The sequence below is a fragment of the Dreissena polymorpha genome, chromosome 14, assembly GCF_020536995.1.
Source record: "Dreissena polymorpha isolate Duluth1 chromosome 14, UMN_Dpol_1.0, whole genome shotgun sequence".
In the NCBI taxonomy this organism is placed as follows: domain Eukaryota; kingdom Metazoa; phylum Mollusca; class Bivalvia; order Myida; family Dreissenidae; genus Dreissena; species Dreissena polymorpha.
In genome coordinates this window covers 38509249-38521048 of record NC_068368.1, presented here as the reverse complement: position 1 = coordinate 38521048, position 11800 = coordinate 38509249, and the positions used below count along the sequence as shown (strand labels likewise).

The window sequence follows — 11800 nt, the reverse complement described above, 5'->3', positions numbered from 1 at the left end:
TGATGATGATGATGATGATGATGATGATGACGACGATGATGCTGATGATGCTGATAATGATGATGATGATGATGATGATGATGATGATGATGATGATGATGATGATGATGATGATGATGATGATGATGATGATGATGATCCAGCTGTGTCGGTTTTGAAATCGGATTATATTTTTAAGCATCAAAATGATGTATTAATGCATTTGGTAATAACCAATTATTTGAAGTAGGTGGAATCTTATTGATTTTTTTTGCATCAGCACGCTATATGCATATATTAGTCAGCAACCAATTATTTAAAGGAAGCCCTTGTGGATAATTTCTTAGCAGCAGAACGACACATTTGCTAATTGGTAAAAGACAAACGACTTGAAGTAAGCCTTGCTTAAAAATATCTTAGCACATATATATATATATATATATATATATATATATATATATATATATATATATATATATATATATATATATATATATATATATATATATATATTTATATATATTTATTTATTTATATAAGCGACGATGATATGAGTTCGCTAATTTCGTGTAAATGAAATTATACAGAAGTTCTTTTTGATAACCAAATATGTAGATAAACACAAATTTATTATCAATTTAAACAGTACAATTTGAATAAATTATGGTTATTGCTTTTCGATAAGCGGACGTTTTTAAGAAGGAAAATGTAATTATGTTTACGTTTGGTTGAGCTCAGATGTTCGCTAGCCGAGTAGGCGTCTTGTAAATCATTAAATAACATGATTAGATCTTAAATGGTATATTTCAAATGAAATATATTTTGTTTGCAGTGTATAGCCATAATATAATATGTTAGTTGATATGGATTTTTTTGGTAGTTTAGGCAATTTTTGTTTCACTTTAATGATAGGTCTAGTCTGTTGTCTGTTGACAAGAAACACTGTGGGATAAAAAGATAAAACATGTTACTTTTGTTATGCCATTATATAATGGACAAATGAAATTACTCATTAGTATGCTCTCAATTTTCTAAATCATTTCACATGTATTGGGTTTGTGTTTATAATACTTAGAACAAATGCTATACCACCGTCAAATGCTGTTTCAAAACTTTTTCCACTCGGTCAAATCTTAGGAAAGAACATATAACAACTCTATAAGCCACAATAATATTTTGGAATTGGGTCACTTGTGGTTAAAATCTATATCGCAAGGTTAAGTCTTGGGCAGTTGTACTTTAAACTCAGGTGTGCGCCTTAGGGTCATCATGACCTTCGTGTTTGACAGCTTTGGATTTTTTCGGCCTAGCTGTCGGGACCAGATTATGTTCTATAGTAATATCAAATCAAATGAGAAAATGTCCAGCGTTCTAACCAAAATTGATTAATATTGAATTCTGTATCAAGGGATAGGAATGCGGCATTCTCTATTCAACGATGTAAACCGAGTGTTAAGCATTTAACAATTGTAAACTACAGTATACGTTAAAGGGACTGTCAACCACGACGACGTAGAAAAGAAAAGTTGTAAAATACCTTATTTGTTTACAACTATTAGTTTTTAATAATTAAAATATCACGACTGGTATATTACATTACTTGAAAAAAGTTGTTAAGTTTTCATATTTTCAGTTTATTTGGTGATAAATTTTACTGGGTATGTCTACCAGGTAACTACCAGTTAACTATAAATACTGCCAGTAGATTGATCATTATCGTCACGTGGTAAACCCAGGAATGCCGATTGTGCATGCGTTGAGAATTGTATTTATCTTATATAGAAAGTGATCAATCTACTAGCGTTATTTATAGTGTGTATATCGTTATGTCACCTTTTTTCGCGATGTACTTTCGATTTCACATCGCGTAATTTTAATACCAAATATACTGAAAATATGAACTTTTTTCAAATAATGTCATCTACCAGTCGTGATATTTTAATAAATATAAACTTATAATTGTAAAAAATACAGTATTTTAGAACTTTTCTTTTATCGTCATTCGTGGTTGACAGTGCCTTTAAGGTTAAACGCACATTATACTTTAACACTCAACCCTCTAGATAAAAACTGTGTGTCGGAGGGGGGGAAGGGGGGGGGGGGTCACATTAACAATTTACTCATTTGTCAGCACCAGAGCGTTTACACTTAAAATTCGTAAAGTGAAATAAAAATTGTTGTTTTGGCATCCCAGGTCCTTATTGAACCTCATCCGATTGGTGTCAGGAAACATTAATGTTCAATGTACATTTTGTTACGCCTATATTAACAATTCGCTCGCAGCAGAGGGGTATCGGCTAAGTGAGAAAGCTGTTGACGATACTTCAAGATAAAAGTGACACTTTTATTGATGACACTTAAAGGTCGAATGCTATACCATTTTAAATTGCTCATAAAACCGTGATGGGATGTATAACGCTTGGCGTCATATAAATTAGACATAAATATACTCTCTAGAACAGATCGCTGATAATGCATTGCGCTATAAAACGTAAGTTCTAGACTACCTTTAAACTAATATTTGCCGTGATGAGGCACTATTTGAAATAGCTACACAAAGCTGGAAAGGAAAGCAACAAATTATGCCAACACAAATTGAGAATTAATCGTTACATAAAATAACAATAAACCATTGTTTATGCGATTTTGCAATATGCTTCTTTTTTTGCGATTATTGTCTTCGCCGAAAAGCTATTTTTCATATTTTTTAAGCCTTGAATGTCTACGATTTTCTTGGACCGTTTATTTCTCGTCAATCGGTTAATGGTTTAAAATGGCATCACACAACTGTTTTGTAATAACTTACTCGATTTTAATGCAATTAGAATCATGTCGTCTGCTACTGTAGGCTGTTCATATTCATTCCGTACATACAAAAAACCTAGACAAGAATTTTCAAGAGCATTGATTAGTCCATTTATATATACTAGATAGCAGTTCGGTGAACTTTTCCCGCCTTGGCGAGCTCCCTGATTTATATATACTAGATAGCAGTTCGGTGAACTTTTCCCGCCTTGGCGAGCTCCCTGACAAACAAGGAACTATTTCGATGTATGGCCACGATTTTTGACACAACCAGTCATGTTCGCGTATAATTCCATGAATGCGAGCAGTGAAGTGTCGTCTATTTTCGTTTGGAGCTTGTAAAAGAGGCCGTCAAGCCACACTTTATCGAACGCTTGTCTCCCATCCAGGTAGCACACGTATAGCTTTGATTCATGTTCTCGTGCAAAAAAGACACTTTCACGTAACATGAATGACGTCAACAGACAGTCAAGGCCCTCCTGCAAACCACCCTGTTGAATGTAAATGTCGGCCATCATTATTGTACTACATCGTTGTAAAAGCACAGATTCAAAGAGCTTTAACACAATAGAGGTAAGGGTTATAGCTCTGTAGCTGTCCGGATTGTCCTTTGGTTTCGATCCTCCTTTATGTAGGGATTACTATTACACCACGCTTGAGAATGTCAGGAATGTACACTGTACGAAGAATTGCAGTGAAGAAATTAGCTAATAATGGCGAAATAGCACTCGCTACTGGCTTCAGATGCTCGTATGGTATACCATCATATCCAGGAGCCTTACCATTTGGACAAGAACGTATACACCTCTCAATGTCTTCGGGCATTACTGTGGCGTTGCTGTCAGGTATCAATGTCTAACGCAGTTGCCCAACGTTTTGTGACACATGATCACGCCATTTGTCATCAAAATGTTCAGAGGTAGATGGCGAATATAGTCTTGAAAATAAAACCCCCATTGTTCCGTAATCGCTTTCTGGTCACGATGTGCAATTTCACCGAACTTGATACCAGATGTGGACTTATTACAGTTATAGGCCATACGACGTGTGTTGACCTGTTTCCAGAAATCATTTGTATTAATTTCTGCAGATTCGTCAATTTCCCGGTTCAGCTGCATCATATGCCCATTTGCTGACTTTCTATGGGCTCGCCGGAAGTCCCTCTTTGCCGTCTTATAGGACATATACTGTGTGTTAGTTTTGTTCCTCGGACGTCCAGCACGACACCACTGGGACCTATAATAACGCATATGTTTATGGTATTCACATAAACCACTATCCCAGTACGGCTTTAAATGAGATTGAAATGGTCTATGACCGATGCAAGTTCCTGCCGCTCCAGTCAGCACGTCACATAACATGGTATATGTTGAGTCAATACTTTCTTTACTATCACACACATATGTACATTGATTCAAAGAGTTTGTAACATTTCCAACATAGTCACTTATTTGTGCATCCGTGGCTCTTTTCCAGCTAATACGTTTAAAGGATTTTTCACTGATGTTAAATTTACCGTCTGACACAGGAAAGTTTATGCTTACTGTGATAGGTCTATGTCTAGATACATTTAGACAATCATCATCTAAAATTTCACAATGCGAAACGAGATCAATACAGTCACTAGATAAACAAATATAGTCAATCACTGATTCATATACACCATCATATGATACAAATGTAGACTTCATACCATTACAAGCTGACAAACAGTTTACAGGTATATTCTGCGAGTCTGAAAAGAACTGCCTAAGAAGCAAACTTCTAGGTTTGTCATCAAGTACAGAACAATTAAAATCACCCATAAGAATTACCATCACTAACTCACAATAGGCACACCAACGTTCATAAAATTTCTGCACGTAATCCCTGTATAACACATTAGAATGATTGGTACATGGCAGATACACTTGAAAAATAAATACATAATTGCTTGGTGATATTTGTAACTGTAAACCAATAATCCTATCATCATCAATTTCAAGGGGCGAAACTCTGTCATTGAGTTCAAATCGCCAAAGTAGGGCTACTCCCCCTGTACCAATTTTCCGTTTGCTAGGCAATAATAGGTCATTATCACACTTGACAATATATCTATAATTTTTTTTAAGCAGAGTCAAGAAAATGTACACTGTTATGAAGTAACCAATGTTCAGAAATACCACAAATATTTATGTGAAGGTTAGTCAATGTTTTACACAAGTATGATGCTCTGGACATAATTCCAGTTGCATTCCATGTCAATAGTTTTAATTTAAAGTCTTCCATTACAACACATTAAATGGAGCCATTATCACACCCAACACTCGGGTTAGTCCATCTCCGTGTCCAGACTGCTAAATCGATTTGCCGGAGGGTCTTTATCATAGGAGTCGAAGCGAGGAACGTCCATCGAAGTCTCGGCGACTGCTCTCTCGCTGACCGTGTACGACATGGCCTGCAAGAAATATATCTCGGCCAAAAGTCATATTCCAACAAGCGGTCGGACATGTCATTATGGTAAACGTTTAGTCGAATCACAACCTTTCCTGGTCTTGACTTAGAGGGGAAAACACGCATCATTGACACAGTTGGGCCTTTCCGTTCTATGACTTTTGTAAGAATGTCTGTATTAACCTTTTCACTTTGGCCAAGTAGACAGAAACGACGCGTCCGCCTGCGTCACTTCAAAGTCACCCCCTCCTGCCATTCACCCGTAGGTATGTCATCTGACCGCTCTGTGACACGTACCGGTATCGGAAGTTGCACTGAGGTTACCTGCGACGTGTGTTCTGTCGTTGTAGGGACACGACGCGAGCAGGCACGATTGCTCGGCTTAACAACATCAAGAATTTTTCGGAGACTAGAGGTTTATCGCACTGATTTTCAATCACTACCGGCACAGAACTAACGTCGACCCTTATGTCAGCCGAACCAATGACCGATACGCAGATCGGAACCGCGGTGAATGTAACGCTGCTATCTAACACACAGTTTCCAGTATATTCCGCGTTTGAATCCTGATTATTCACATCATATAACAACGGGTGCACCTCTAGAACCCTAAGTCTGTCCTCTAGCTCAGTGATCCTCGCCACATATACACTGACTAACTTTCTAATGGTCGATAAAGTGCTGTCGGAACAGTCTTTTATTGCCTTATTACACTTCAAAATTTGTACCTTGATTGACCGATGTGAGTCTTTTGTAGCTTCCGTTTCCTTCGTGCGCAGCTCGTTACTTGCATACATAGCCTGTTTGAGAATCAGGTGATCCGCCTGAAGGGTAGAAATCTGGTCTTTAAGTATGCAGATATCACTAGAACACATACATTTTCCAGGTTGTCGACCATTACCAACCTGATTTTCAGTCTCTATATCCGGAATCGCCCGCACTACTGTTGATTTCCTAGCCTTTGCAGTGCTGATCATCGGCTTCAGCAAGTAAGGATCTCCACCTTCAGCAACCTCAATAATAGTGTAAATGTCTTGTGCGAGCCGAACCGGTAGTGGCTCGCCGCTCCGTGTAAACATTCTTTTCTTGAGCACAACATCATTGCTAAACGGGAAATCATCACACGTTTGCTTTAAGTGTTCAAAGTATGTATTGCGTATCCATTCAAGGTCAATTTCATTAGAAGAAAATTCTCTCACAATTTGCAAAACACACATATCTCTAGGGAGCTCCCGAAAAAACCGCGAAAGTTTCAGAAACTCCTCATATGACCGGATGTCGTCAGCTTCGAGATCGTTAATGTTTAGCGACCCTTAGTCGCCATAAGGATCACCGCTTCTTGAGAACCTGTCTATGACCACACGACCAGGTGAGCCGTTATCCGTGATCCTATATTCCGTTTTATTCCGTTATACGGTCTCTTCATTTATCCTCAATACACCCACTGATGCACATTTACTTGTTGAATCTGTGAACAAAGTTTTCAAAATTGTTATTTTGAACAATAAAATGTGAAGAAAAAAAATATGTACGTATGATTCGTTTAATAAATCTGTATAAATATAAATAAACAGTATTTATATGAAGTGAATAACGTTCAGTTGTTCTTCCATTACATCTGTAAATGAAAATAAATCTTGTATTTGGATTCGTCTTATCATGTTCTGGTTCGAAATTATCTGCAACAAAATCCTACAAAGTGTCTCAAATAAACGTTGTACATAAAACTATCAAAAACAATCAAGCAAAAGTATGTAACCCATGTATGCCTAGTAGACTATCCCATTCTTCTAAATTGGATCAATTTATTTCCCAAATTAGGGATGTCTAGTATATTTATTTCTATTTTTAGAATATTACTTACAGAAATTCCTTAAAGCAAACAGCGCAGACATCATCTGGGTCTACGCTGTTTGCCAAGGCCTTTTTTTCTAGACGCTCGGCATAAATAGGTTAAACCATGCACACATTGAAATTCAGGTGGACGAAACTCAACAATTATCTTTTAAACAAAATATTCATGACTCAAGTATTCCGTATGGCACAAATAAGGAAAACCGAAGCAAAAGTCACTGTGCTGCAACATTTATGTTGGTGTCTCGGCGATCTGTTTACCCATTACACGGTTCTGTGCGGCGACCAACGAATCCTTGTTCCCGCGATTCTTACTCTCATTCCTCTTTAGTTGCTGCATCTGCACTCTCTGAAAGACACATCGTTTAAAATTGATAATAGTCGATTTAAAAGTCGAAATATTCTTTATAGTAATGGTTTCTCAATGCACAATACTGCTCAACTCAATTTGCATCAGCAGCATTACATAAGGGCGAAAAAGCAATAGGCAAATAGCCTATGCATATACAATAACGCCATACAAAATATCCAATTTCCTAACAATCAGAACTCATATTTGAAGAACATGTTCATATAATACAGACACGTGATTAGTTACGGAAACAATATATACAGTGCGCGAATGCTTAGCAAACTGACTATAAGGGCAAGGATAATTAATGCATACATATCCAGTAATCTCTACGACGTAAACAATCGTTATATTGCAAGTTGTTTTGTAAACCTGGCTTAATTCTGCTTTCTCTTTACCAAATGTTAATGTTATCCGATCTCTTATACAAACTGTTCGATCTTGTGTGTTCTGTGACTGTATCAAACAATGGTGTGTTCAAAATTTTACGCAGCAATACAGAGTATTGTATAGGCGGACTCACGCGAATCTATTAGCTCCAGACAACCAGCTAAACAATATGCGAACTATTAGCTCCAGACAACCCTCCGCTTTCGCGCTATCCGGTCAAGAGCTATATTGTTCCGCTATAGTCACGCACACGTTTCCTTGGTCGCATTAGCGGAAAGTATTGTTCCGCTATAGTCACGCACAAGTTTCCTTGGTCGCATTAGCGGAAAGTATTGTTCCGCTATAGTCACGCACAAGTTTTCTTGGTCGCATAAGCGGAAAGTATTGTTCCGCTATAAGTCACGCACACGTTTTATTGGTCGCATTAGCGTCAAGTATTATTCCGCTAGATAGTGATGCACAAGTTTTCTTGGTCGCATTAGCGGAAAGTATTGTTCCGCTAGATAGTCAAGCACAAGTTTTCTTGGTCGCATTAGCGGAAATTATTGTTCCGCTATAATCACGCACAAGTTTTCTTGGTTCGCATTAGCGGAAATTATTGTTCCGCTATAGTCACGTACAAGTTTTCTTGGTCGCCTTAGCGGAAAGCGTAGCTCTTGACCAGACTGTGTGACTTCGCATGCTAGTCAAGACCTGGCCCATTTGTATGCGAATGTCTTGAATAAAATGTGGTACTTTTAGCAAATATTACAAATGTATAAAGAGTCCAAAACTTTTGCAGATCAAAAGATAGTGGATACAAGCTCTTGATAACTAATCCAAAGCGACTTCTTACAGATATAGACACAGATATAGCGTTTGCATCTAATATTAAGTGTTATTTAATCAACATATGTTACAGCAAGACTTGTATACAGTACCTCTATCCAGGCGAGTTAGCCTCGTAATACAGCTTACACCGCGTATCGCATGTCTTTCTCGTATTCTCAACTGCTTCCTCGCAGATGATTTTACAGAAGCTTGGGTCTGAACGCCTCATCTCCGGTATTGATTCCTGTATATTTAGGATAAGAATTTTTTTATAATTTTCTACGTTAGAAATTCCCCTTATTGAATATACTAAGTGTATGTTGCATTATCTTGTTTTTGCAGATACTATGTATCGAATGCTTGTATCAAGAATGCTGTTGAGTTAAGATGCGGTTTCAGTAGAGTTTAACTATAACATATTAAAATTGCTATTTTTTAAACAAAAATAATTTTAAATTAAACTCTTGGTTTTCAATTATATTCCAGAATTATAAGATTGGAGTCCTACTCGTTTGCACTTTGAAGCGAACGCTATAAGTATGTGTATATTTCACATCAGCGATATAGATATACGTGTTTATTAAAATACAAATAAAAAACCACAAAGCATTCTTTTATGTATAATACAAAGCTATTTTTCTCAAATGTTTTAATTGTATTCCCTAGAGTAGGTGTTATTCAAGAAACGACATGTTTATTGTTAAGCATTGTTTTGTCTGAGTCATACAATATGTCACTGTTTTACATGATTGCCACTTAAAAATGTAGTTATCTGCGTCGCTAAAACCCCTTTCCCTTTTGTACATCGGATTGAATCAACAAATGAGTCATGTTCTGAGAATACTGGGCATAATTCATGTGCGTAAAGTGTCGTCCCAGATTAGCCTGTGCAGTCCACACAGGCTAATCAGAGACGACACTTTCCACCTAAATTGGATTTTTGCTAAGAAGAGACTTCATTTAAACGAAAAATGTCATAAAAGCGGAAAATGACGTCCTGATTAGCCTTTGCGACTGCACAGTCTAATCTGGGACGACACTTTACGCACATGCATTATTCCCAGTATTCTCATAACACGACTCAATGATAACAGCGATATGCTTGTGAAATACTAGTAATTGATTCTCACTGTTTTTAGTTTTCGCGAAGTTTTAATTGCAAAATAATAAGTGAAACGTATGTCTAACCTGATGGGCTCTATTCATTGCCTCTTATAATTCTGCATTTTCAAGACTATCTGCAAAGAAAATATATCGGAAATCTCACAACGAGCTCTGTTCTGTTCAGCATATGCTTCATAATAAATTTTACACATTGCCTTCGTAGGTAATACGCTTACAAATTATACTGTATGTTATCAGTGGTTATCAAAACCTAATCATTTAAATACGCTCCGTAGCAAAACCTTCATCGTGCGTAAAAATAGGTAACTTATAATACAAAATTTAATGTAACGTATTTACTAAGTATTTGTCCGCACCGTGTTAGAAATATTTCCTTATATAACCCAGCATTTGAACCTTGGAAAATCAATAATATTTCAGGTATCAATTTGATGTCGGGTATGCGGCAATTCACTTACGAGGGCGTTAACCCAAAGTGATAAATATATACGCATCGAAAGGATAACACGTTTTTTATCGGCCGATATACACAGATAATGCCAAAATAAATAATAACTAAATACATTTCAAAATCATTTAAATGGAACCGCATAACTGCGCTTACCACGGGGGGTCTGTTATGTTATTTATAACATATTTTTTTTCAAAACATTTTATTTCTGAAAACATACATTTTACAGTCATACAAACTATCATATATGTTTGAGAATGTAATCTCTAACAATTGTATTCGAAAAAAAGTGGTTTCAGAATATTATGTTGTGCAGAAAGGCAAGGAGTAGGCAGTCTAGATTCAGTAAAGTCTATTACAAGTTTTATATTAAGAAGAGATTGGCATGTTCATACGGCTGTATTTTCTAAAAATAAGCTCCATCGTTGACTAAACAATTCATATGTGTGTTTTATGTGTGATATTGTTTCCTATATGTTTAGCCTATGGGTTAAGTAGCTCATATATTGTGGGCATTTAGGGGCGGTGCTTTCGCATTTACATTTAAAGATAAAGTATTTGGCTTAAAGAATGATACAATTCATTGCATTTATTTATTTTTTTGTAACTGTGTTCACTTAAGATTACAAAGGGAAATATTTTCAAAGGTAAGGTGCGTGTTATGTTCCAAACCAAATTTGTTTTGTTTCATGAGTGTAACTTCTGACCAGAAATGTTGAATTTGATTGCATTCCCAAAACATGTGTTTTAGAGAATCGGAACTTGCCGAGCAGAAGTCGCACATGTTCGACTCTACAAGTTTGCATTTAAACAGATAGGAATTATTTGGTATAATGTGTGTGATGTATTTATACTGGAGAGTTCTGAGTTTAGTATCTTCAGTAAGTAATGGGGTTTGACAGAAGAGTTGTGTTTTGTCAATTGTGTTTGTGTAAAGAAGTTCTTTCCACTTGGTTGCACATTTTATTTGTGTAGGTTTGTTCGTGTTAAAAAGACGTTTGTACATTACTTTGCATAATTTAGTCTTAACTGTTATATGATCAACAAAGTATTTTGGTGTTGTATATGATATATGCCCGAGTAAAAGATACTGTTTCCATTCTACTGGGATGCTCTTTACAAGAGAGTAAAAGTTAAATACATATTGTGTGTTAATATCATATAATTCTTGGAGTTTTTCAAATGAATAAAATCTTTTATTTCTAAAATCGTAAATATGCTCTACAAATTGTATGCCTCTGTTATGCCATTCTTTAAAATAGAACACTCGATTGCTACATTGTATATGCGAACTGTTCCAAATTATTTGTTTTGAAATGATTTCTTTATTTTCATTATATGTTGTTTTAGACCAGACTTCTAAACTTTGTTGCAAACATATTGACGGAACTTTGAGTTTGACAACATCTGTTCGACGTATATTGCATTTGAAAACTGTGTTTCCCCCATGCGGTGTGAGCATCGAGCCTTATAATTTAATTTTTAATTATAAATAAATCTTTTCGTGGATGAAACGTTTTACCAAACTAGCTTTTAATGCATCTAAAAATACTTCGTTATATTCCTGTATTATTTGATTCCTTGCAATTTTGTCGGATTTC

At 36.1% G+C, this 11800-nt stretch overlaps 1 protein-coding gene across 2 annotated transcripts; it reads right to left on the bottom strand.

Moving 5' to 3' along the window:
- Positions 1-2375: 2375 nt before the first annotated feature.
- LOC127858396 (uncharacterized) lies at positions 2376-9930 on the bottom strand. Of its 2 annotated transcripts, none has more exons than XM_052395516.1 (4): positions 9812-9930; positions 8734-8867; positions 7333-7420; positions 2376-6685 (listed from the first exon to the last, which is right to left on the bottom strand). In XM_052395516.1, the coding sequence occupies exon 4, from the start codon at positions 4599-4601 to the stop codon at positions 3633-3635; it is 969 nt and encodes a 322-aa protein (XP_052251476.1). In that variant the 5' UTR covers positions 4602-6685; positions 7333-7420; positions 8734-8867; positions 9812-9930; the 3' UTR covers positions 2376-3632. The 2 variants fall into 2 exon arrangements, with proteins under 2 accessions (XP_052251476.1, XP_052251477.1); XM_052395517.1 differs by having other exon boundaries at positions 4443-6685.
- Positions 9931-11800: the final 1870 nt, after the last annotated feature.

Coding starts and splice junctions, on each gene's coding strand:
- LOC127858396 (XM_052395516.1), bottom strand. CDS start 4,601: ATGGTAATTCTTATGGGTGATTTTAATTGTTCTGTACTTGATGACAAA.